This window comes from Callithrix jacchus, chromosome 10 (assembly GCF_049354715.1).
Source record: "Callithrix jacchus isolate 240 chromosome 10, calJac240_pri, whole genome shotgun sequence".
Taxonomy (NCBI): Eukaryota; Metazoa; Chordata; class Mammalia; order Primates; family Cebidae; genus Callithrix; species Callithrix jacchus.
The window spans coordinates 46,165,541-46,190,360 of record NC_133511.1 but is presented as its reverse complement, the minus strand read 5'-3'; the positions used below and the strand labels follow the sequence as shown (position 1 = coordinate 46,190,360).

At 42.0% G+C, this 24,820-nt stretch overlaps 1 protein-coding gene across 1 annotated transcript in view; it reads left to right on the top strand.

The window, feature by feature from the left end:
• The window catches only part of PANX1 (pannexin 1), a 64,099-nt gene that overhangs the window by 21,129 nt on the left and 18,150 nt on the right, over positions 1 to 24,820 (top strand). Inside the window, exon 2 of the mRNA XM_003734149.6 lies at positions 16,046 to 16,185. Within this exon, the coding sequence (XP_003734197.3) occupies positions 16,046 to 16,185 (140 nt within the window). The remainder of the gene's footprint in view (positions 1 to 16,045; positions 16,186 to 24,820) is intronic.

The following is a 24,820-nucleotide window of genomic DNA, read 5'->3' as shown; positions in this document are numbered from 1 at the left end:
TTGGGCACTGCATACAGTTCATGCCTGCCTGATGGTAATGACTCTTTTTCCTGTTATCTCCATTCATTCATATACTTCATCGGAAATGTATTCATAGAGCATTCTCCTGTGCGCTAGGGTCCCATCATGAAGAATACAGACTTGGTCCTGGGGCCAAGTCTCCAGGGGAGATCGTTCCTCAGTCATTTCATAACTCTGGCTGTGATCAGAGCTTTGGAACAAGTGCCAAGGCAAGGGAGCCTCACCCAGATGGGGCCTTGCTGGTGGCTTGCTGAGGAAGCAACAGTTCATCTGTGTCATCCCTAGCATTGTGAAGCCTCTTGGGGAAAAATGAAAATGCCTTCTTGGAGAATCTGAAAGAGTATCGTGTTTCTGGAACCTCCTGGGTAGGAGGAAGAGTGAGTCGTATAAAGAGATTAGAGAGAGGGCCGGGGGTGTGATCAAGGAGGGCTTAGTGGGATTTGGATTTTAGAGTTATCCAGTGTGCAGTTGTAGGACTTCTGACTGTGAGTGACATGATCAAATACACATTTTTAAAAATCTCACCTCAGATACTTCGTGGAAGATGGATTAGACAGGACCAGAGCAGTTGTGGAGATGAATGAGGAGGTATTTCAATAAGTTCGGGCTTACTGACTTGTGCGAGCTTGGAGGATCGGCACTGTCATACACAGTCATGCATCTGTGATGGTTAATACTGTCAACTTGATTAGCTTCAAAGATACAAAGTATTTGTCCTGGGCATGTCTGTGAGGGTGTTGCCAAAGGAGACTAACATTTGAGTCAGTGGGCTGGGAAAGGCAGATCCACCCTTAATCTGGGTGGTCACAATCTAATCAGCCGCCAGCGTGGCTGGAATATAGGCAGGCCGAAAACTGTGAAGAGAGAGACTGGCCTAGCCTCCCAGCCTGCATGCTTCTCCCGTGCTGGATGCTTCCTGCCCTTGAACATCGGACTCCAATTTCTTCGGTTTTGGAACTCGGACTGGCTCTCCTTGCTCCTCAGCCTGCAGACAGCCTATTGTGGGACCCTGTGATCGTGTGAGTTAATAAACTCCCCTTTATATATGTATCTTTCCATTAGTTCTGTCCCTCTAGAGAACTCTGACTAGTACAGCATCCTTTAACAATGGGATACATTCTGAGAGGCATGTTCTGAGAGATGAATCATCTCGTAATTTCATTGTTGTGTGAACACCAAAGCAAACTCACAGAAACCTTGATGGTATAGTTTTTCTTTTAGACTGCAGACCTGTGAATACGGTACGCAGTTGTAACACAATGGTAAGTACCTAAATATAGAAAAGATAAAGTACAGATCTTCAGGACCACCATTGTATACGCAGTCCTTCATTGAAACACCTGTATGGGGCGGGTGTGACTGTATATGCCGAAATCCATCAGGGTACTTTGTTTCCTAAAAGTTTATCAGGACCCTTTGGTGGGAGCTCCATAGGCATGCCTGTTCCTCCGTCCTGTCCCAGGGATGCTGGTGCTGATTTTGGAGGGAACTGAGCTGGTCACATGAATGAGTCTGCTCTGAGGCGTCATGACAGTTTTTGAAGCCAGGCCAGCATGGTGGATGGTGAGGAGGAGGGCTGTGCCTGACAGCCATGGGTCAGGTCAGGTGTGGGTGCCTGGTCCTGGGTGGGTCCTAGCAGTTGGCCCTCAGTACCTGGCAGAGTACGAAATCCTGTCTGCTGAGGGCCTGTGAGAAGCTTAGCAACCCTAGAGGGCCTGGCCAGGGCCCAGGAGGTAGATAGCCAAAGTGGTGAGTATCCTAAGGGGAAACACTGCTGAGGCCCCAACTCACTCAGGCATTCACTCTTGGTGCCTTCCCCTGCTGTCCTTAGGACCAGCATTAACTAACAGCCACCCTATATTAGCCCCACTCAATGAATTACTATGTGGCTAGGTCCTTTACCCATCGTATATTTTCCCAGCAGCAATCCTTCAAAATAGATTTTTCACTTTTGAGAGACTCTGTGGAACAGTGATTAAGGCATGGGTTATAAGACCAGACTTCCTGGGTTCCAATTCTGGCATGGCACATAGTCACTGTGAGACCTTGGACAAGTTATGGAATTTCTCAGTGCCCAGCTTCTTTGTCAGTAAATGGGGCAGTAATAGAACCTGTCTCACAGGGTGAGAATTAAATAAATTAGCATGTGAAGCACTGGAATGGTGTCTGGTGCCTAGGAAGTCCTCTGCGTAGGTAGGTTAGCTACTGAACATCCCCTAATCCTGTTTTGACCCTTTGACAGGTGAGGACCTGGGTCTCATGGGGTTGGGGAATGTGTGGGGCACACAGTGGGGCTGGAGTGCATTGCTCTTTCCAGAGCCCGGTTCTCAGGCACTGGTGTGTGCTCTCTGCCGCTTTCCTGTTGTGTGTCTGAGGGACACGGGTCTGCATGGGGCAAGCTCACAGCCCAGCTCAGAAGCTGCCGGTTTATCCTGGGTCTCTGGCTGTGCTGCCCTGGGATATCTTCCCCACACCTTGGATTCCTGCTTGGGAGGATGCCTAGTCTGTTAAGCACCACCACCAACCCCACCGTCAGCTCAGCATCGCAGCCTCACTAGTCATTAGGAAAATGGGTGTATGGATTATAGCACCACTGTGGACTTGAAAACACAAAACACAGCTCCCCACCCTCACCTGCTGAACCCTCCTTGCCTTTACTCATAGATTTAAGTCTGAACTTGCCAGCATGTCACCCCAGGATGTCTTTATCTGACCCCAGCTTGACTGTGTGCTCCAGGCCCAGTGGTCTGCTGCTCCCTGTCCTAAATGGGCTGTCAGCTTTAAACTCAGTGTTTGCTTGTACTGTTTTCCCAGCCTGGACTCCCTCCTCTCCTCCTTTGAATATGAACATTTGTCATGGTTCAGCCATTACACTTAATGTGAGATTTTTATTTTTATTTTTATTTTTATTTTTATTTTTCAAGACGGAGTTTTGCTCGTTACCCAGGCTGGAGTACAATGGCGAGATCTCGGCTCACCGCAACCTCCGCCTCCTGGGTTCAGGCAATTCCCCTGCCTCAGCCTCCTGAGTAGCTGTGATTACAGGCACATACCACCATATCCAGCTAATTTTTTGTATTTTTAGTAGAGATGGGGTTTCACCTTGTTGACCAGGATGGTCTCGATCTCTTGACCTCATGATCCACCCACCTCAGCCTCCCAAAGTGCTGGGATTACAGGCGTGAGGCACCGCGCCTGGCCTGTGATTTGTTTTTATTTACAATAATTGGTGGTTTATATCCTTGGCTGCCTCCCCTGGACTGTAAGTCCTTGGAGGGCCGGGACCATGTCTTCCTTATCTTTGAATCCCTTGTGTTGCATGTACATAGCAGGTGCCCAGTGAATGCTTTTTGGGTTAAGCTCCACATCGTGGAGTTGAGTACCTTAGGGAGAATACCTGTGCTTTGTTGCCGCATGTAGAAAAGGGAAGAATGGAACGGGGGTGGGGGGGGGGAAGGGCATGCTGCTGGCACAAAGACTGTGTGGCATTAAAAACCCAGCTCTGATGAAAAAGGGTGGATGTCCCTTTTCATTTTTGAGGTTCCTTGAAAAAGCATTTGCCACTCTAGCATCTGCATCTGTCATGGGTTTTGTCTATTTAGAATGCCCTTGTTTGCAGAGAGGTCTCATGACCGGTTGTCTACATAATAGTAACAGTCATTGTAAGTCCTTTTCATTTTGCCAGAATCACCAATCTTTGATTCAGTACTAAATTTAAACACTCAAGGCCTTGTACTGCACAAAAGGGTTTCTTTGTTGCAAGAACTACAAAACTCAGCTTTTAAAAGGCATCTTTGAGGGAGAGATGATGCAGAAGGACTTAATGATCTCGTTTCAGGCTGTGTCCCCTTTAAATCTTAAGATCCGGGTTATTCAAGGAGTCCTGCTTTCATGATGTGTTTGCTGTAGTATTTTATGAGACAGATGAATAAATAAATAAATAGGAAATCAATGATAAGTGCACTGAAGTAAATAATAGTGATGCGGCAAGGGAGCCCTCCATTCTTCTGTCTCCAGTGCTTACCACAGTGCCTGACATAGAAATAAAAATACTGGTTCCCATTTACTGAATTCTTACTTTGTGCTGGTGCTATAGCAGGCCTTTTATTTAATCCTCTTAGGAATTCTATGAGGTTTTACAAATGAGAAGACCTCAGAGAGGTTAAGTAACTTGCTGGGAAGTAAAAGAAAACCAGATGTCTGTTGAATATAATGGGATCTTCTCTAAAGCAACACTCAGGTATAAAGACTCCAGATAACTTCTATTTATAGAAGACTTACCTAACTTTTCCCCTTAGTGCTAAAAATCCCTCCTCCATATCTCATTTTTTTTTTGGAGACAGTGTCTCACTGTATTGCTCAGGCTGGAGTATAGTGGCGTAAGCATGGCTCACTGCAGCCTTGACCTCTGGAGCTCAGGTGATCCTCCTGCCTCACACTCCCATGTAACTGGAACCACAGGCACATGCCACCATGGCTAGCTAATTTTTGTAGAGATTGGGGGTCTCACTTTATTGCCCAGACTGGTCTCAAATTTCTGGCCTCAAGTGATCTTCCCGAAGTACTAGGATTATAGGGGTGAGCCACTGTGCCCAGCCCCCCTCGCCATATCTAACTGGATTTCCACTTGTTTCATGCACATTAGGCCTTTGTGTCAGTGAAGACCAGCTGAAGAATCATTTTGTTCTAACCCTTCTTCTACTTGAAGAAGTCTGTTAAAGCTGCCCCTTGGCCTTAAATAGTCTGTTCCTTTAACATTTTTCTGAAGCCAATCTGTCTTCCTCCCCCTCCCCCATTTTTTCCGTCGTTCATTTCTTAAAATGGAAAAACCACGACCAAGCACATTTCCTCTAGTGGAAGTGTGACTAGTCTGGGGTTGCTTCCAGGATTCACTTCCCAGCTCTCACATGTCATATTCCTGTTGGGACATTTTTGATGATGATGTTTTTTTGATCTGGCTCTTTCCTTCCATGAATCCAGCTTCTGTCCCCACCAGGTGAACTCCCTGCTGCCAGTCCCCTCCACCCTGCCAGTGGTTTTTCTGACTCCACACAGAGTAGTCTTAGGTGCTCTGGGTAAGGTTCGCACATGCCAGCCATTGACTGCAGGTGGCTAGTCTTGTCGGCTCTGTGGTTTTTTATGCACTTGGGCCTAGAGCTCAGGACCAGGTTGCTGGGGAGATTGGTGCTGGCCCTTCCTGCTGCTGCTTGTGTTACAGACTTGCCTTCTATTCCATAGTGCTCATCCTTCTCCACTCTACCCAGACCCCATGGCCTGTCTACACCTTCTCTCCTCCTTGGCCATTCATCCTCAGGGTGTCATAGGTGTTGGGGAAAGAGTATGGCCACACACTCTTTCTGAATTGCAACTTGACCAAGTATTAGCTATCTCAGTTTACTTAATCTGTCTGAGCCTCTATTTCTCATCTATACAATGCGTATAATGATAGCTTGTTCACAGGTTTCTTTTACTAGGTTGAATAAGAGCATCTAATTCCTGTCTTATAGTAATGTTCAGTAAATGCCATCTTCTCTCCTGATTCTATGATGGGAAGGAGCTCATATGTGTGATGAGTACATAGGGGAATGATAGTAACATAATAACATATCAACGTAACTAATCACATTGGGTTGTACCTGATGTTTTCCAACATGTCAATGATTTGTGCCACCAAGTAAGAACATCTGGATGAAGCAAGCTAAATAAGACTGTAGCGGCCGGGTGCGGTGGCTCATGCCTATAATCCCAGCACTTTGGGAGGCTGAGGCGGGCAGATCACAAGACCATGCTGGCCAACATGGTGAAGCCCCGTCTCTACTAAAAAACACACACACAAAAAATAGCTGGACTTGGTGGCCTGCACCTATAGTCCCAGCTACTCGGGAGGCTGAGGCAGGAGAATTGCTTGAACCCAGGAGGCAGAGATTGCAGTGAGCCGAGATTGCGCCATTGCACTCTAGCCAGCGACAGCTCAAGACTCTGTCTCAAAAAGAAAAAAGACTATAGCGTGTACATGGTGACCCCCTTTCCCCTTGGCTCTGTTTGATCATGTGTTCCATCTTAGAAGTGCCATTATTACAATGCCCTCTGCTCTTTGCGCATTTAGTCTTTATGTTTGTAACACGGCAGCCTCAACCCTTCTTTATACACCCTTCGTTGTGCAAGTGTGTTTTGATTAGGATTCTAATTTTCTTGGTTAAAAAATAACAAAAAACTGCATAGATTTTTGAGTGATCTGCCCCAAACCTCTATGCTCCGTAAGCATGGTCATTTTCATGACTTTGCAGAACACATTTGTGAACGTGTCAGTAGTTGTATGGCAGGGATACTTGGTGTTCTTTTTTGCCTTCCATCTAGCTTTTTGCATTCTTTTTCATTTCATGGAACCAAAATCTTCAGCCTGTAACAGGCTGGGACCTAGAGGTGATAGAAGAGATTCCATGCAGACATGTGCTGTGACTGTGTCTGTCTTCATACCATCTCCTGAGTTACTGCAATAGATTCCTGTCTGGTCTCTGCTCTGTCAGTTATTGATGTAGTGTCCAGACAAAACCTTTTAAAATGAAAATCAGAAACTATCTTTGCTTTAAGAATTCTGAAATTATTTTATGTACAGTTTGGGATTGAGTAAATGAGTAACTGTATAGAGACTGTTGGGAACCAGGATTCTCACTGTGAAAGAAGAAAGAACAGACATGGGATGGGGGAAGATGAAGAAGAACCAAGTAGTAGTGGATTAGAAGTAAACATTTCCATTTCAACTTACAATTTTTAAAAAAAGATTTTCTAGTTTCTGCTAGAAAGGCCTAGTAACAATGACCTCTTAGTAACAGGGAACACATTGAGCACCCAACTAATGGTTTTAAAATGGTTTCTTTACCCACTGAAAGGAACCCAGAGCTCTTTGCAGAAATGGCCAATTGTGGAGTGGAAACAGCACAAGACAAGCCCAGAATGTTTTGTACTAGGATGCATGGGGACTGCTCAGGAACTGAGGGGAACATGTCAAAGGACACAGGTGGTAGTTTGATGGGAACCATTTGAACATCAGAGTGAATAACAGTAATGGATTATAAAATATTGAATAACGAAGGATTACATGAGTCCACGTTGATACTAAAAAATAAAGAGAAAGCTCCTCTTCATAATCCATTGCAACTAATACATGTAGAAGGAACAAATCAAATTGGAAAAAATCTTTATTTTGCAACCACATTTGAAGTATTTGATTCACCACTGGGTGAAATTGTGTTCTAGGACACAATATTGACCCTGTCTCTGAGGGAGTCTCCACAGACCACTTACCATTGCACAGGGGGAAAGGCACTTTTACAGCGGAAGAGACCTAGCAGACAGCACCTTGACTAAGTGACCACCATAGCTGACTGCACCCGGTGATGGGGGAAGGGTCATCACTGCTCCTGGGGTGCTATCCTGAGGACTCACAGCCCTTCCTCGGGATTCCTGCCGCAATGCAGAATCTGGATGGGAGCATGGAGACACAATCATACAAATGCAGTGGATTTAACAGGCAGTGCTCGCCACATACGTTAGGGTTGCAAATGACAGAGAAAGACTGTGGAACCGTTCCAGGATGAGGTGACTACAGAGTTGGGACAACTAATGCAGTGTGTTGGGCAGGACTAGATCCTGTTTGGATAAAAACTGTTGCTATCAAGGCACTTTGGGGAGATCTGACTATAGAAAATCGCTTGTATCTGGTATTTAAAAAATTTTGGTAATTGCACTAGATTATTCAAGAGCATGTCCTTGTTTTAGAAGATACACACTTTGGAGAGTAAAGGGTCATGATCTCTGCAACTAACTCTCAAAAGTTAGTTTCAGAAAAGTAAAGAATATATTATGTATGCATAGGGAGAGGGTGTGTGGTGGCAGAGTGTTAACAGTGGCTGAATCTGAGTGCTGGGTATATGAGATTTCATTGTAATAGTCTTGTAATCTTTTGGTAGATCTGAAAAGATTTTCAAAATAAAATATTTAATTTACAAAAAGAGATGAGGAAAATAGAGCAAAATGTCTGTATTGCTTTAAACTCTTAGGTGTCTGTTACATTATTTTCTGTATGTTTGAAAATCTGTATTTGTCATCTGTAATCTGATCACAAAAGTAAAATGTATATATTTACATACATTCAGTACTTCTTTTTCATCTTAATATACCAGTGAGTTCTTCTTATGCCTTTTTTCCCTGACATTCAGGTCATGAACTTCTTTTTCACTGGACAATGGTGACTTACATTGGAAGTATATTAGTTTTTTGTGTGGTTTAGACATTGTGGGTATGTGAGGGACTAGACTTGCTAACACAGGAAGGAAACGCCTCAACCTGCTACTTACTTTTCTTGTCTGTTCTTCTGGGTGTCATCCTGGCTTCGTGGTTGCTTGTGGCTGTCATCTCCAGCCCAGCCTCCTACTCATATCTGTTCCTGCATGTAGCAGGCTGCGTGGTTCACACCGTCTTTCCCTATTGAATTAGATAAGCCTTGTAGGTTCCCTTCTGAGGCCCAGCAGTGTGGTGGTTTGTTCTCTTTGGCTGTGGGGTTGCGTGGTCACACCTTCTGGACCATGTGTTTGGCAGGTATAGACTATTTATTCTTGCCTCCATCTGGCAAGGGCAGTGCTGTCTTGACAGTGCCATGTCTGATCTTTTGGACTCACAGGGGCAAACCATTCATTCTAAAATGCCCAGCAGTTATTTGTTGCTCTATTCAACAGGGATAGAGCGTAACGCTTCTGGGACTTCTTGGAATTCATTTAAAAGGAAACATTTGATGATGCCCATCTTTAGCTAAAGAGTGGGTGTTAGCCCTGATACGTTGTCTTTAAAAGCTAGGCTTAGCTGTGGGAAAGAAGGACCTGGTGAACCAACTTCGTTTAAGGAAAAAAAAAAAGGTATTTCAGTTCCATTATTTAGTTTGGACTGCAGATGGTACTTATATTTTCTCACTGGTTTAAAACGTGTGTGTGTCTTGGAGTCAGTTCCTACAGAGGAAAAGTGAAGGCAATAATGGACAATTCAGGACTTCCAGAATATATTTAATTTTATCTTTTTGAAGCTAAAGATGGGTTTGGATTTAAGTCTGCTGGAAATATGAAAGGAGAGGAATTCAGCTTGTTTTTACTAAGAGAAGTTATTCTGAGATTCTTATAACATTATTGGATTTTATGATAGTTGGAACTATAAGTATTGGGCAAGAATACCCTTTGGGGCAAACGTCATTTGGTCTTATTATGTTGGGGTCAGCGGTAATTTAAGCAAATTCAGACCTGTTTCATCCTTCTGAGTGCTCGTTGCTGTTCTCTGTGTGTTTTCAGAGCTGTCCTCTCTCCATCTCTTCTCTGTACTGTACATTCAGGATCCTCTTTGTATGATTGTTCTCACTGAGAATTTATAGTAGAGAGGTTTTCAGATCTTTTGGCAACCTTAAAATGTAGCCAGACCTTTCAAGTGTGATGCCTTATGGGTTTTAATGTAATCTACTTGGATCCCATATGTATGAGGTATGTGTGCCTATAAGGTGAATTAAACCAATTTTTTGTTTTGTAAGGTGAAAACATTTTGCAGACTTAATGTGTATATGCTAATGATTGTACTTGATATAATCATTATCATATTCTCTGTTTTCCCTGTGTGGCTCCCAGAACAGCAACCCCAGGATTTTCTGTCCCCCTCAAAGAAACTCTCCTGGCTCCTTCCTTCTCATCCCTCCATCTCTTACTTGATTTTCTTTAATAATCTATGCCTTTTGCCTCCTCTTCCTTGTGTTTAGAAGGTAAAGATAGAGAGCTGAGTTGATATCCCAGCTTCACAACCCACTAGCCACAAGATGACAGCGCCTCAGTTTCCTTATCTTTAAAATGGAGGTAAAAGTACACAGCAACTGTTAGTTCCCTTCTCCTGCCTAGGTGCAGGACCTAACCGCATGTTAGTAATGCATGAGCATGAAAGAAAGCATATTAAAAGAGAGGAACAACAACCAAAAAAGAATGGGGGACACAGATTATAGCAAAAGTAAGCCAAAGCTCCTGCTGCTGAAGTGGACAAGAAAGAGCCACCCCTTGTGGTGTCATTGAGAAACCTCTGGCTTGTTCACCCCAGCTCATGTCCTGTTTCTCTTTAGGCTATGTTACTCTCTAATCAGCTATAGGTGCAGGTCTAGGCTATACCAAGGGCCTCCTGCGCTGCTGCTCAGGCAGAAGGTATGACCAGCATCCTAGGCTCCAGGTCAAGGTACCTGGAGGAGGGTGGATGGGGAGATGTCCGTGGCATGGATTGCTTATTTAGTGGATGTTGTGGCTACCTCCTCTGGGCCTTGTGAGCACATGTTTTCTCCTTGTGATCTTTTACTATATTTGGCCGGATGCACATAAATGTAAAGCCCACAGCTGCCTCTGCACTCTCAGCCAAGTGGAAGTAGTGTTCTTTGTTGTTCTTGGCATAAACCGGAAACTTTTTTCTTTCTTTGCTGTAAAAGGCAGTGCATATCTTGCAAAATCTATTCCCTAGAAATTATAGCACACACTTGTTAAGCTGACACACGGTGGTGCAGAGCATTCAGCTGTGGCTGGGGATCACGTGGGACTCTGTTTTCTCAGCTATCAAGTTGGACAGTGATATCTTCAGGGGATACTTGAACATTAATTTAGATGGTATTTATGATAGCACTTTGAAACTTTCAAAGCACCGAACAGATGTTATTTGATACACAATGATCCATGAAGTTCAGAGACAGTATATCTTTCCTGTAAAACCTTGAACTAGTACTAGAGGAGATAGGATATATGTAGATGTCTATATGACATGCGTAAGAGTGATTTTCTGCACATCTCTGATTTAAAGGTGTGCAGGAAGGTGCTGTGGGAGGTCGGTGGGGAGGAAGCTTTGTAAAGATGGTGATACCTGATCAGGGCTTTGAAAAATGAGCCATTGAGTAAGACAGTGTGTATGGGGCATTGACTTAACAAGCGGGTACTAGCGAGAGGGCCTCCGGGCAGAGGGGATCACGTAATGTGTAGATCTGAGTGCATATCAGGCCTATACAAGCCACAGCCTTCATTGAGTTGGACTGAAGCATTGATCTGGATTTGTAACCCAGGCAGTGGGGAACCACTGAAAAATGTTGAGTCCTGGGAGTGGCAGGATAGAACTGAGCTCTAGGATGAATAACCTGGCAACAGTTTAAACAGGTGGAGAAGGGAGATACTAGAAGCTCTCCTGACTCCGAGACTACTTGGAAAACACACGAAGATCTAATCGGTTTACCTCCCAATAGTATTTTGAAAAGTAAATGAGATAGAGGACATGGAAGTACATTTGAAAAAATGAATTTGGATGTTCCCTGTCCCAAGCTTCCTGGCCCCCTGGCAGCAGCTGACCACCATGACCTGGTGCCTTTGGGAGCCTTTAGGCAGCCCGAGTGAAGGTGTGGGCTCAGAGTCCGGCTGTGCCGGACCCCCTGCACCCTCCTGCTTTGCCCCGCTCTTGACTCCTGCTCTTCACTTTCCATTTGTTGCCTGCCCCTCCCTGTCTGGCTCTTGATGTCCTTGACTTTGTTTCCCATTTCTGGCCTGGGAATACCCAATACCTGGAGCTTGATTTGTTTCTTTTTCTAAATTTGCCCTTGACCCTTCCCAAGAAGCTCTCCCCTTTCCTGCCACTTGGAGGAACCACCTACTTAGACTACCCCCATTCCAACAAAGCCCTCGTCCCCAGGAACTCCCCTAGGATGGCCTTGCAGGGGTGACTGGGTTGGAGAGGAGTGCTGAGAGAACCTGAGAGTTGGACACAGATTTAAATGAATGCTGCTACCATTCACTAGCTTGAGTAGGGGATTACTGAACCACTTGGAGCTTTGGTTACTCCAGGGAAGATAAGATCTGTCTCTCCATTTGTTGTGAGGCTTAAGTGAGGTAATGATTTAAAGGGCTGCTTGGCACTGCTCGAGGAAATAAGAGAGGATACAAACAGATAGAAAAACATTCCATGCTCATGGTTAGGAAGATTCAATATCATGAAAATGGCCATACTACCCAAAGTAATTTATAGATTCAGTGCTATCCCCATCAAGCTACCAATGACCTTCTTCACAGACTGGAAAAAACTACCTTAAACTTCATATGGAGCCAAAAGAGAGCCCTCATAGCCAAGACAATCCTAAGCAAAAAAGAACAAAGCCAGAGGCATCATGCTACCTGATTTCAAACTACACTACAAAGCTACAGTAATCAAAACAGCATGGCACTGGTACCAAAACAGAGATATAGACCAATAGAACAGAACAGAGGCCCTGGAGGCAATGCCACACATCTACAACCATCTGACCTTTGACAAACCTGACAAAAACAAGCAAAGGGGAAAGGATTCCCTGTTTAATAAATGGTGTTGGGAAAACTGGCTAGCAGAGTACAGAAAGCAGAAACTGGACCACTTCCTAACACCTTATACTAAAATTAACTCCAGATGGATTAAAGACTTAAACATAAGACCTAACATCATAAAAACCCTAGAAGGAAACCTAGGCAAAACCATTCAGGACATAGGCATAGGCAAGGACTTCATGACTAAAACACCAAAAGCATTGGCCACAAAAGCCAAAATAGAAAAATGAGACCTAATTAAACTCCAGAGCTTCTTTTGTACAGCAAAAGAAACAATCATCAGAGTGAACCGGCAACCAACAGAATGGGAAAAAAATTTTGCAATCTACCCATCTGACAAAGGGCTGATATCCAAATCTACAAAGAACTAAAACAGATCACAAGAAAAAAACAAACCCATCCAAAAGTGGGCAAAGGGTATGAACAGACACTTTTCAAAAGAAGACATATATGAGGCCAACAAACACATGAAAAAATGCTCATCATCACTGATTATTAGAGAAATGCTAATCAAAACCACATTGAGATACCACCTCATGCTAGTTAGAATGGCGATCATTAAAAAATCTGGAGACAACAGATGCTGGAGAGGATGTGGAGAAACAGAAACACTTTTACACTGTTGGTGGTGGTATAAACTAGTTCAACCACTGTGGAAGATAGTGTGGTGCTTACTTAAGGACCTAGAAATAGAAATTCCATTTGACCCAGCAGTCCCATTATTGGGTATATACCCAAAGGATTATAAATCATCCTACTATAAAGACACCTGCACCAAAAAAAAAAAAAAGAGACATGCACATGTATGTTCATAGCAGCACTGTGTACAATAGCAAAGACCTGGAACTAACCCAAATGCCTATTGACGATGTACTAGACAAGGAACAGGTGTCACATATGCACTGTGGAATACTATGCAGCCATAAAAAATGAGTTTGTGTCATTTGTAGGGACATGGATGAGTCTGGAAACCATCAGTCTCAGCAAACTGACCCAAGAACAGAAAAGCAAACAGCACATGTCCTCATTCATAGGCGGGTGTTGAACAATGAAAACACATGGACACAGAGGGGAGTATTACACACTGGGGTCTGTTGAGGGGGGCAAGGGAGGGACTGCGGGGATGGGTGTGAAGGTCGGGGAGGGATAACATGGGAAGAAATGCCAGATGTAAGTGACAGGGATGGAGGCAGTAAACCACATTGCCATGTGTGTACCTGTGCAACAATACTGCATGATCTGCACATGTACCCCAGAACCTAAAGTACAATAAAAAAAAATAAAATTAACAAAAAAAGGGCTGGTTGGTGTCCAGTGAATATGAGTTGGCCACTGCCTTTTCTTCTGAAATCTATTCCATATGAAGACCATTTCTTAAGAGCTTCACGTGTTTCTGCCCTCCTCTCTCTTATATTTTCCTTCTTCCTCTTTTGCAAAAACTTTGGTGTAAAAAGTTTAGTTATTTCTGCTCCAGGAGTTTCTACCACTACCTTGAGGGGGAAGTCCTTGAGATCCCAAGATAGAACTTGAGGCACTCTTTCTTACAGAAAGAATGTTAATAAATGTTGGATACTTACACTGTGAGACTTTGCCTAAGGAACATTCTGGGCCAGGCAGGCTTTCTTGAAATCGTAACTGCATTATTCATTTTCATGAGTAAGTACTTGGACAGATGTTCCCAAGTAAGCAGCTTATCAACAACCTTACCAGAAACTATCTGATTATAACCTGAGGACTGCCTGTCCCCTTGAATATTTGCTGTTGCTCTCATAAGCCTTGTTTGGTGGTTGGCTTAGGAAGCATTTGACAGTCACTTTGATGCGGGAGCTGTGTGAACTTAGCTCCAAGTCCTGTGCTGTCTCAACTATTCAATTTTCTATAAAATCTAAGATTTAAATTTAATGGGATAAGAGAGTCAGAAGGGACCTTGAAATATCTTACCTGTCCCCACGTCATATTTAAGCCATTCTTGCATGGCAAGAACTACCCCATTATAGAACACTTGCTGATGTTTGTGACTTTTCATGATGATTTCCTGCAAAGGCTCTTGCTGAGAAGTCCTTTCTGATGTCTGTGGGTGCAGAGGCCCCTGATGGGGAAGAAGTGCTCTGGGCCTTGTCATATACCGCTCCTACCACAAGACTGTGGTGACAACATCCTCATCACTTCTCTCTTGTACCATAAGTGTCAAGCCAACTCCCTCCCTAGGCAAAGATGACCATTGAGGCCTTTTATGTGCCAGAGATCAGGGAAGTCGAGCTCGGTGTCTTCCCACTGTCCCTATCCCCACTACATAGGGTGGAAAAGTAGAATGGTAGGCACTTCCCAGTCTTTAAGGCAATACGGGAATCTGCTTATTACTTCATCTAGAAAAATGTAACACTTAAATGGAGCAACTTCTGGGAACCAGGCACCCTAGCAAGTGCTGTGGCATGTTTTTATATTTTTAGTCACCACAACAAATCTCTAATGTGGATACACTGTTAATGTCATTCCCGTTTTAGAGATACCGGGCTTTGGAAAGCTAATAACTTTACCAGGTGTGACTCACCCAGCTGAGAGTGGCAGAGTCAAATTTAAGTATGACTCATCAGAGCCCAGGCACTGAGCACACTCCCAGGCTGTGTTGGATGTGCAAGACAGTGTGCCTATTGTGGAGCCTTAGCTCTGACCCCTATGCCTGTGACACACACACTCATATATGTGCCAGGTGGGGACAGGGGATCAGGGCTGGGTCAAGCAAGGCTTAGCATCAGCCCCTGTGATAATGGTGGAAAGGGGAGGACGTGGCTCTGACTGATCCTCACAGTCCTATTAATCAATTTCCCTCCGTGACCTGTGGGTGCCAGAAGCACAAAGAATCTTTCAGATGGTAGGTTTTACAGATGTAATGGTAGTGTCTGCAGGGACATGTAGTCTTCAGTTTGCAGAGGAGAAAACCAAGTCCCAGAGTGCCTTCCCAGAAGAGCGAGTTAACGACAGAGCCCCGAGAGGCCCCAAGTCTTCCCACTCCCCATCCAGTGCCCATCTGCTGTTGGAAGGTTTCGATCTTGAGCAATTCCCTTCCAGATATAAACCACTTGGGCTGCGGTTTGGGCCTGTTTGTCCTTTAGAGAAGGTGGAAAACTGCTGATTTCCCATCCAGTGGTCTATCGCCAAATGTTCCCTTCAGCTTTCTCTTCCTTAGGCTAAGCGTTCTATTATCCTTCTTTGTTCTAAGAGAACTTTTTTAGTCCCATTTTCTACATTCAGACACCTCACTGACCATCCCACATAACCTTTCCTTTTTCCCAATCCTTACTCCAAACTAAACCAGCTTTCTCTACTTGTCTTATGCATTTTGGGCTCTGGTTCTTTTCCTGCTTCCTTTTTCTTTTTATTGTAGTTCTTCTTCTTTTAAGAATTTTTCCCCAACTGAAGCCAAACCGCTATTATGACCAGTGTTGGCCAAAACCACTCTGTGATCCTTCGTTTTAGTATGAACTTGGGTGTTTTTCTGCCCTAACATCCCTACCTCCTGTCCTGGTGCTCCCTGTCTTAGACAAAATTAAAAACATGTGAGATGGGGACAAGGGTCCAGGTAGCTGTGTTTTCATTCATTGGAAACTATCTGTTTTTCTTCTCAGGTACACAGATAAGCTGTTTTTCTCCAAGTTCTTTCTCCTGGCGTCAGGCTGCCTTCGTGGATTCATATTGCTGGGCGGCCGTTCAACAGAAGAACTCGCTGCAGAGTGATTCTGGAAGCCTCCCACTGTGTCTGCATAAGGTAAAAGGAGACATTTTTCAAATGAAACCTACCTGCTTTATAGATAAGGAAACTGAGGCCCAGGGAGGCTGTGCCAAAGACCATACAGATATTCTAGCCAACCAGGGGTGCATCTCAGACTGTAAAACTATAGCACTTTATAGTCAAAAAGAACCTCAGAGATGACTTGATATAGGCAGCACTGTTTCACACAGTGGGGCAATGGAAGTATTCTGTGGGTTTTAGCTCTATAACAGCAGGCACCTTCTGTGTCTTGACACCTTTATGTCATTAATGCCCAGCAAGATGTCTGGTCCATAGTAGGTTCTTAGTACATTTGAGTGTCTGAATGAGCATAGCTAGACAATGGCAGAGCTAGGATTCATGCATAGCTTTCAGCTGGTGCCTTTTCTACCACATACAGGGTCTCTTGCAGAAAGTAAGGACTGACCTAGAGTTCAGTTACCTCTAGCTGATACGTTACTGGAGCATCGAAAAACCTAGTGATGAGGTCCTCTGGGGTGTTGGCTGTAGCACTGGTTTTGGAATAGATTTCTTTGCTTTTTGTTAGCTCCAGATACTGCGGGGAAGGGGAGATACTCCACAAGAGACACCAATGTCTGGGATCCACATCCCATAGAGAAGAGGTACAGTCAGGTGCTCTGTGGTCAGGGAAGTAGTGGTTTGCGTATGCATGTGGTGGGGGATGCAGTGAGGAACTTAGGCAGCACTTGACAAGTTTGTGCAGAAGAATGTTCTCTGACTTATGAAGTGACTGCATTAGGTCTTCTCTGTGCTTATGGAAGTAGGACTTTGTTTCAGCCTGTCATTAATTTCAATCACTGTTTCTTTTGTCCATTGTGAAAACAAATAGATGTGTATCTTCTGGTATTCTTATTTGCTGAAAAAAGTGTAGAATTTAGCTTCCAAAAGCCAAAAGCGAAAACTGGACTCTCTTCTGCTTTGACCTGCGGCCAGATACACCATCAGCATCCTTCTTTGTAAAAGGAGTGATTTAAGGGAGCGATGACTCAGGCTTGTTCTCCTCCTTGTTTGTTTACAGTTGATCCTTGAACAGTGTTGGGGGGCAGAGGCACTGGCTCCCTGCACAGTCAAAAACTTGTATGTAACGTTTGTCTCCCCAGAACTTAACTACAGATAGCTACTGTTGACTGGAAACCTTACTAATAACATAAACAGTCACTTAACACATATTTTATATGTTATATGTATTATATACCATATTCTTAAAATAAAATAAGGTAGCAAAAGAATGTTATTATCATAATGAAAAGAAAATATATTTACTATTTGGGTCATGCAAAAGTAATCATGGGTTTTACCATTAAAAGTAACAGCAAGGTGGGCAAGGTAGGTGGATCACTTGAATTCAGGAGTTTGAGACCAGCCTGACCAATATGGTAAAATCCCATCTCTACTAAAAATACAAAAATTAGCCAGGCATGGGCAGACACAGTTGCTCACGCCTGTAACCCCATCACTTTTTGAGGCCAAGGTGAGCAGCGGATCACTTGAGGTCAGGAGTTTGAGACCAGACTGACCAACAATGGTGAAACCCCGTCTTTACTAAAAATACAAAAGTTAGCTGGGTGTGGTGGCAGGTGCCTGTAATCTCAGCTACTCAGGAGGCTGAGGCAGGAGAATTGCTTGAGCCTGGGAGTAAGAGGTTGCAGTGAGCTCAGATCGCGCCATTGCACTCCAGACTGGGCAACAAGAGTGAAACTCCATCTCAAAAAAAAAATTACCCAAGTGTGGTGGCATGTGCCTGTAATCCCAGTTATTTGGGAAGCTGAGGCAGGAGAACATGGGCTTGAACATGGGAGGTGGAAGTTGCAGAGAGCAGAGATCACGCCACTGCACTCCAGCCTGGGCAACAGAGTGATAATAATAATATCACTCCAAAAAATAATAATAAAATAAATATATAAAAGTAATGGCAAAACCCGTGATTACTTTTGTCAACCTATTATTTATTAAGTGGAAGTAGATCATCATAAAGGTCTTCATCCTCATTGTCTTTTAGTTGAGTAGCTGAGGAGGAGGAGAAGTTGTTCATGCTGTATCAGGAATGGTAAAGGCAGAAGAAAAGCCCCATGAAAGTGGGCCCATGTAGTTCAAATTCATGTTGTTCAAGGGTCAGCTGGATTGCTTGCCATTTTTCATAGTGATGTCCTATACTGACTCCTTTCTTCATTTAGGTTTGGCTTTTCTCTTTATTCAGCTTTGCAAGGTTTAGTAGTCAAGGCAACAAAGAATAGGACTTGCAGTGTGAATGGTCACAGTGATGAAGTTTAACAGCTTGCTTTGTAAACCCAAAGTTTTGCTGTTGTGGTTTTAAGTTCATTTGTTACAGTGTTCTCATGAAAATGGAGAGTTTTAAAGAGTCACTGGACTGGCTTTCATGGATCCACAGAAGAATGTATAATCTAGGATTGTCTAGTGTAAGAATTGGAAGCGGTGTTAGTAATTATTTTAGAGCAAGAAGAATAAGCTGAAAGATTTTTTATCCAGATGCATTTTACATTTAAGGATAAGGGAACTTTGAGGGATCTAGCCTAAGAGTCTTAGGACCAGTTGTCCACCAACGGACTAGAGCTCAGATTTTCAGACTTCTAGCCCATTGCTCTTCTAGGCTAGGAAGGGGAAATCTGGGAACAGTATGAGTAGCCAAACCTTAAGTTACCTGGTACTGATGACAGTTTAAGAAGCTGTCTTTTTGGCAATGGAAGATTGCTTGTTTGAATGGAAGTACATCTGAGTGTCTCAGCAGAGCTCTTGCCAGATTCACAAGGACAGAGATTAAAGTCAGGACCGGCCACGTTGGAAGGACCCCGATTAGCACTCCTTGGCATTTGACTGGGAGTCTGAAAGGCTGTTCCTTGAGAATAAGGGGCAATCCAGAATTAATTCAGCTTGCATTAGGGACTAGAGTCCTGATTTAAATCACTGCAATAGCAGTTGAATGATGGAGATCAGGGATTGCCATTGTCTGGTCTACTTGCCTGCCAGTAGTAAAAACGAGTCCCTTTTGGAGTTTGGAGGAAGGTAATTATCATCTCTCTATATATTTTTAAAATTATTTTTCTCTTTTTTTTTTTTGAGACAGGTTCTCACTTTGTCATGCAGCCCAGAGTGCAGTGGCACAAACATGGCTCACTGCAGCCTCAGCCTCCTGGATGTAAGCAATCCTCCTGCCCTAGCCCCCCAAGCAGCTGGCACTATAGGCTTGCACCACCACACCTGGCTAATTTTTGTATTTTTTTGTAGAAATGTTCTCAAACTCCTGAGCTCAAGAGATCCACTCATCTTGGCCTTCCAGAGTATTGGATTACAGGCGTGAGCCACACCTGGCCTGTCTTTCTTATTTTTAATTTTTATGGTTACATAACAGTTGTACCGACTTGTGGAATACATGTGATATTTTGATATAAGCACACAATGTCTAATGATCAAATTGGGGTAACTGGGATACTCATCACCTTAAACATTTATCATTTCTTTGTGTTAGCAACATTCCAATTCCATTCATATAGTTATTTTGAAATATACAATAAATTATTAACGATAGTCACTTTGCTACCTAAACCTAAATTCTTTCTCTCTAACTGTATACTTGTACCCATTAAACATTCCCCCTTTCCACCACCCCTTCCTGCCTCTGGTAACCATCACTCTACTCTTTATGAGATCATTTTTTTAAAGCTCTTACATGTAAGTGTGAACATGGAGTACTTATCTGTGCCTGTCTTATTTCACTTTGCATGGCATTGTCTAGTTCCATTCATGCTCCCAAACATAACAGGATATCATGTTTTTTAATAGCTAAATAACAGTCCATTGTGTGTATATGTACCACATTTTCTCTATTCATTGGTTGATGGACACTGTCCATATAGCAAAGATTTCCATATCTTTGCTATTGTAAGTAGCTCTGCAGTAAACATGGGGGTACAAATAACTTTGATATTCTGATTTCCTTTCTTTTGGATATATACCCAGCAGTGGGATTGTGAGATCATATGGTAGCTCTATTTTTAGTTTTTTGAGGAACCTCCATATAGTTTCCTGTAGTGACTATACTAATTTATATTCCTACCAAGAGTATAGAATGTCCCTCTTTGTACACATCCTGACCAGCATTCATTATTTTTTGTCTTTTTGATAAAAGCCATTTTACCTGGAGTGAAGTGATATCTCATTGTGGTTTTCATTTGCATTTCCCTGCTCAATGTTGTTGAGCATTTTTTCATATACCTGTTTGCCATATGTATTTAGTCTTCTGAGAAGTGTCTATTCAGATCGTTTGCTCATTTAAAGTTTTTTTTAATACTGAGTTGTTTGAGTTTTTTATTTATTCTGGTTATTAATCCCTTGTCAGATGGATAGTTGGCAAATATTTTCTCCCATTCTGTGGATTGCCTCCTCATGTTGATTGTTTCCTTTGCTGCACAGAAGCTTTTTAACTTGATGTGATCCTTCTTTTTGCTGTGGTTGCTTGTGTTTTTGAGGTCTTACGTAAGACATTGCTTATCCAGACTCATGTCCTGGAGTGTTACTCCAGTGTTTTCTTCTAATAGTTTCAGGTTTTATATTTAAATCTTTAATCTATTTTGGTTAGATTTTTGTATATGATGAGAAGTAAGGATCTGGGTTTATTCTTCTGCATATGGATACTCAGTTTTCTCAGTACCATTTATTAAAGAGACTTTCATTTCTCTATTACATCTTTTTGGCACCTTTGTTGAAAATGAATTGACCATAAATAAATAGATTTATATCTGGGTTCTCTATTTTGTTTCCTTGGTCTGTGTGTCTGTTTTTATGCCAGTGTTATGCTATTTTGGTTGCTATAACTTTGTAGTATAATTTGCAGTTACATAAAATGATGCTTTGCTCTATTGTGGGTCTTTTGTAGTTCCATATAAATTTTAGGATTGTTTTCTCTGTTTCTGTGAAGAATGTCATTGATATCTTGATATATATTACATTAAATCAGTAGATTGCTCTGGGTAGTGTGAGCATTTTAACAATATTAATTCTTCCAATTCATGAACATGGAATATATTTTAATTCATTTGTGTCCTCTTCAATTTCTTTTATTAGTGTTTTATAGTTTTTATTGTAGAGATCTTTCACTTCTCTGGTGAGGTTTATTCCTAGGTATATTACTTGTAGCTATTGTAAATGGAATACTTTCTTTTCAGATTATTTGCCATTGGCATATAGAAATTCTTGTGATTATTTTTTTATGTGGGTTTTGTATCCTGAAACTTTAGTGAATTCATTTATCAGTTCTAATAGTGTATTGGTAAAGTCTAGATTTTTCTATATATAAGATCATAATGTCAGCTAGCAAGAATAATTTGATTTCTTTCTTTCCAATTTGGATGCCTTTTTTTTTAAATGTTTGAACTTTATTCTGTAAATTTTGAGCAATCTTTGACAATGTTTATGCAAGAAAGGCTAGAATCAGTTTTGCATTTTGGAAAGATAATTCTGGTTATAGTATGAAGGGCAGATTAATGAGTAGATACTGAAGGCAGTAGTCCATGTAAATAATTATAAAGGATTGTGCATTTTTAAAAATATATATTTTATTGCACTTTAGGTTCTGGGGTACATGTGAAGAACATGCAGGATTGTTGCATAGGTATATACATAGCAATGTGGTTTGCTGCCTCCATCCCCATCACCTATATCTGGCATTTCTCCCCAGCTCCCTACCCCCTACTGTCCCTACCCTAGTGCACCACAACAGACCTCAGTGTGTGATGCTCTTCTCCCTGTGTCCATGTGTTCTCACTGTTCAATACCCACTTACGAGTGAGAACATGCACTGTTTGATTTTCTGTTCTTATGTCAGTATGCTGAGAATGATGGTTTCCAGATTCATCCATATCCATACAAAGGACATGAACTCACCATTTTCTATGGCTGCATAGTATTCCATTGTGTATATGTGCCACATTTTCCCTGTCCAGTCTATCACTGAGGGGCATTTGAGTTGGTTCCAAGTCTTTGCTATTGTAAACAGTGCTGTAATGAACTTACATAGCACATGTGTCTTTATAATACAATGATTTATAATCCTTTGGATATATACCCAATAATGGGATTGCTGGGTCAAATGGAATTTCTATTTCTAGGTCCTTGAGGAATCGCCACACTGTCTTCTACAATGGTTGAACTAATTTACAATCCCACCAACAGTATAAAGGTGTTCCTATTTCTCCACATCCTCTCCAGTATCTGTTGTGTCCAGATTTTTTAATGATTGCCATTCTAACTGGCATGAGATGGTATCTCAGTGTAGTTTTGATTTGCATTTCTCTAATGACTGTTGATGAGCATTTTTTCATGTTTGTTGGCCTGATATAGGTCTTCTTTTGAAAAGTGTCTGTTCATGTCCTTTGCCCACGTTTGAATGAATTTGTTTTTTTCCTTATAAATCTATTTTAGTTCTTTGTGGATTCTGGATATAAGTCCTTTGTCAGATGGGTCGGTTGCAAAAATTTTTTCCCATTGTGTTGGTTGCCAGTTCACTCTAATGATTATTTCTTTTGCTGTGGAGTTTAATTAGATCACATTTTTTCTATTATGGCTTTTGTTGCCAGTGCTTTTTGTGTTTTAGTCATGAAGTCCTTGCCTATGCCTATGTCTTGGTGTTGCCTAGGTTTTCTTTTTGGGGTTTTATGGTGCCAGGTCTTATGTTTAAGTCTTTAATCCATCTGGAGTTAATTTTAGTGTAAGGTTTCAGAAAGGAGTCCAGTTTCTGCTTTCTGCACTTGGCTAGCCAGTTTTCCCAACACCATTTATTGAGCAGGGAATCCTTTCCCCATTGCTTGTTTTTGTCAGGTTTGTCAAATATCAGATGGTTGTAGATGTGTGGCATTGCCTTTGAGGCCTCTGATCTGTTCCATTGGTCTATATCTCTGTTTTGGTACCAGTACTATGCTGCTTTGATTACTTTAGCATTGTAAGTATAGTTTGAAGTCAGGTAGGGTAATGCCTCCAGCTTTGTTCTTTTTGCTTAGAATTCACTTGGTTATGCCAGCTCTCTTTTGGTTCCATATGAAGTTTAAGGTGGTTTTTTCCAGTTCTGTGAAGAGGGTCATAGGTAGCTTGATGGGGATAACATTGAATCTGTAATTACTTTGGGCAGTATTGCCATTTTCACAATATTGATTCTTCATAACAATAAGCATAGAATGTTTTTCCATCTGTTTGTATCCTCTCTTATTTCCTTGATCAGTGGTTTGTAGTTCTCCATGAAAAGATCTTTTACTTCCTTTGTTAGTTGTATTCCTAGGTATTTTATTCTCTTTGTAGCAATTGTGAATGGCAGTTCATTCTTGATTTGGCTGTCTTTAAGTCTATTATTGGTGTATAGGAATGCTTCTGATTTCTGCACATTGATTTTTGTATCCTGAGACTTTTCTGAAGTTGCCTATCAGTTTCAGGAGATTTTGAGGTGAGACGATGGGGTCTTCTAAATATACAATCACGTCACCTGCAAGTAGAGACAATTTGACTTCCTCCTTTCCCAATTGAATACCCTTTATTTATTTTTCTTGCCTGATTGCTCTGGCTAGAACTTTCAATACTATATTGAACAGGAGTGGTGAGAGGGGGCATCCTTGTCTAGTGCCAGATTTCAAAGGGAATGCTTCCAGTTTTTGCACATTCAGTATGACATTGGCTGTGGGTTTGTCGTAAATAGCTTTTATTATTTTTATTAAAATTATATAATATATATTTAAAGTTATTTTATAATTTCATTTGAGATACGTTTCATTGATACTTAGTTTATTGAGAGTTTTTAGCATAAAGGGCTGTTGAATTTTGTTGAAGGCCTTCTCTGCATTTGTTGAGATACTCATGTGGTTTTTGTCCTTGGTTGTGTTTATGTGGTGGATTACGTTTATAGACTTGCATATGTTGAACCAGCCTTGCATCCCCAGAATGAAGCTTACTTGATCGAGATGGATAAGCTTTTTGATGTGCTGTTGCAATCAGTTTGCCAGTATTTTATTAAAGATTTTTGCATCTATGTTCATCATGGATATTGGCCTGAAGTTTTCTTTTCTCGTTGGGTCTCTGCCGGGTTTTGGTATCAGGATGATGTTGGTCTCATAAAATGATTTGGGAAGGATTCCCTCTTTTTGTAGTGTTTGGAATAGTTTCAGAAGGAATGGTACCAGCTCCTCTTTGTATGTCTGGTAGAATTTGGCTGTGAACTCATCTGGACTTGGACTTTTTTTGGTTGGTAGGCCATTAATTGCTGCCTCGCTTCAGCCCTTGTTATTGGTCTATTCAGGGTTTCAACTTCTTCCTGGTTTAGTCGTGGGAGGGTGCAAGTGTCCAGGAATTTATCCATTTCTTCCAGGTTTACTGGTTTGTGTGCATAGAGTTGTTTGTAGTAAAACTGATGGTAGTTTGTGTTTTTGGGGTAATGGTGGTGATACCCCCTTTATTGTTTTTTAGTTCATCAATTTGATTCTTTTCTCTTTTCTTTTTTATTAATCTGCCTAGTGGTCTATTTTGTTGATCTTTTCAAAAACCAGCTCCTGGATTAATGATTTTTTGGAGGGTTTTTTTGTGTGTGTTTCTCTCTCTCCTTCAGTTCTGCTCTCAT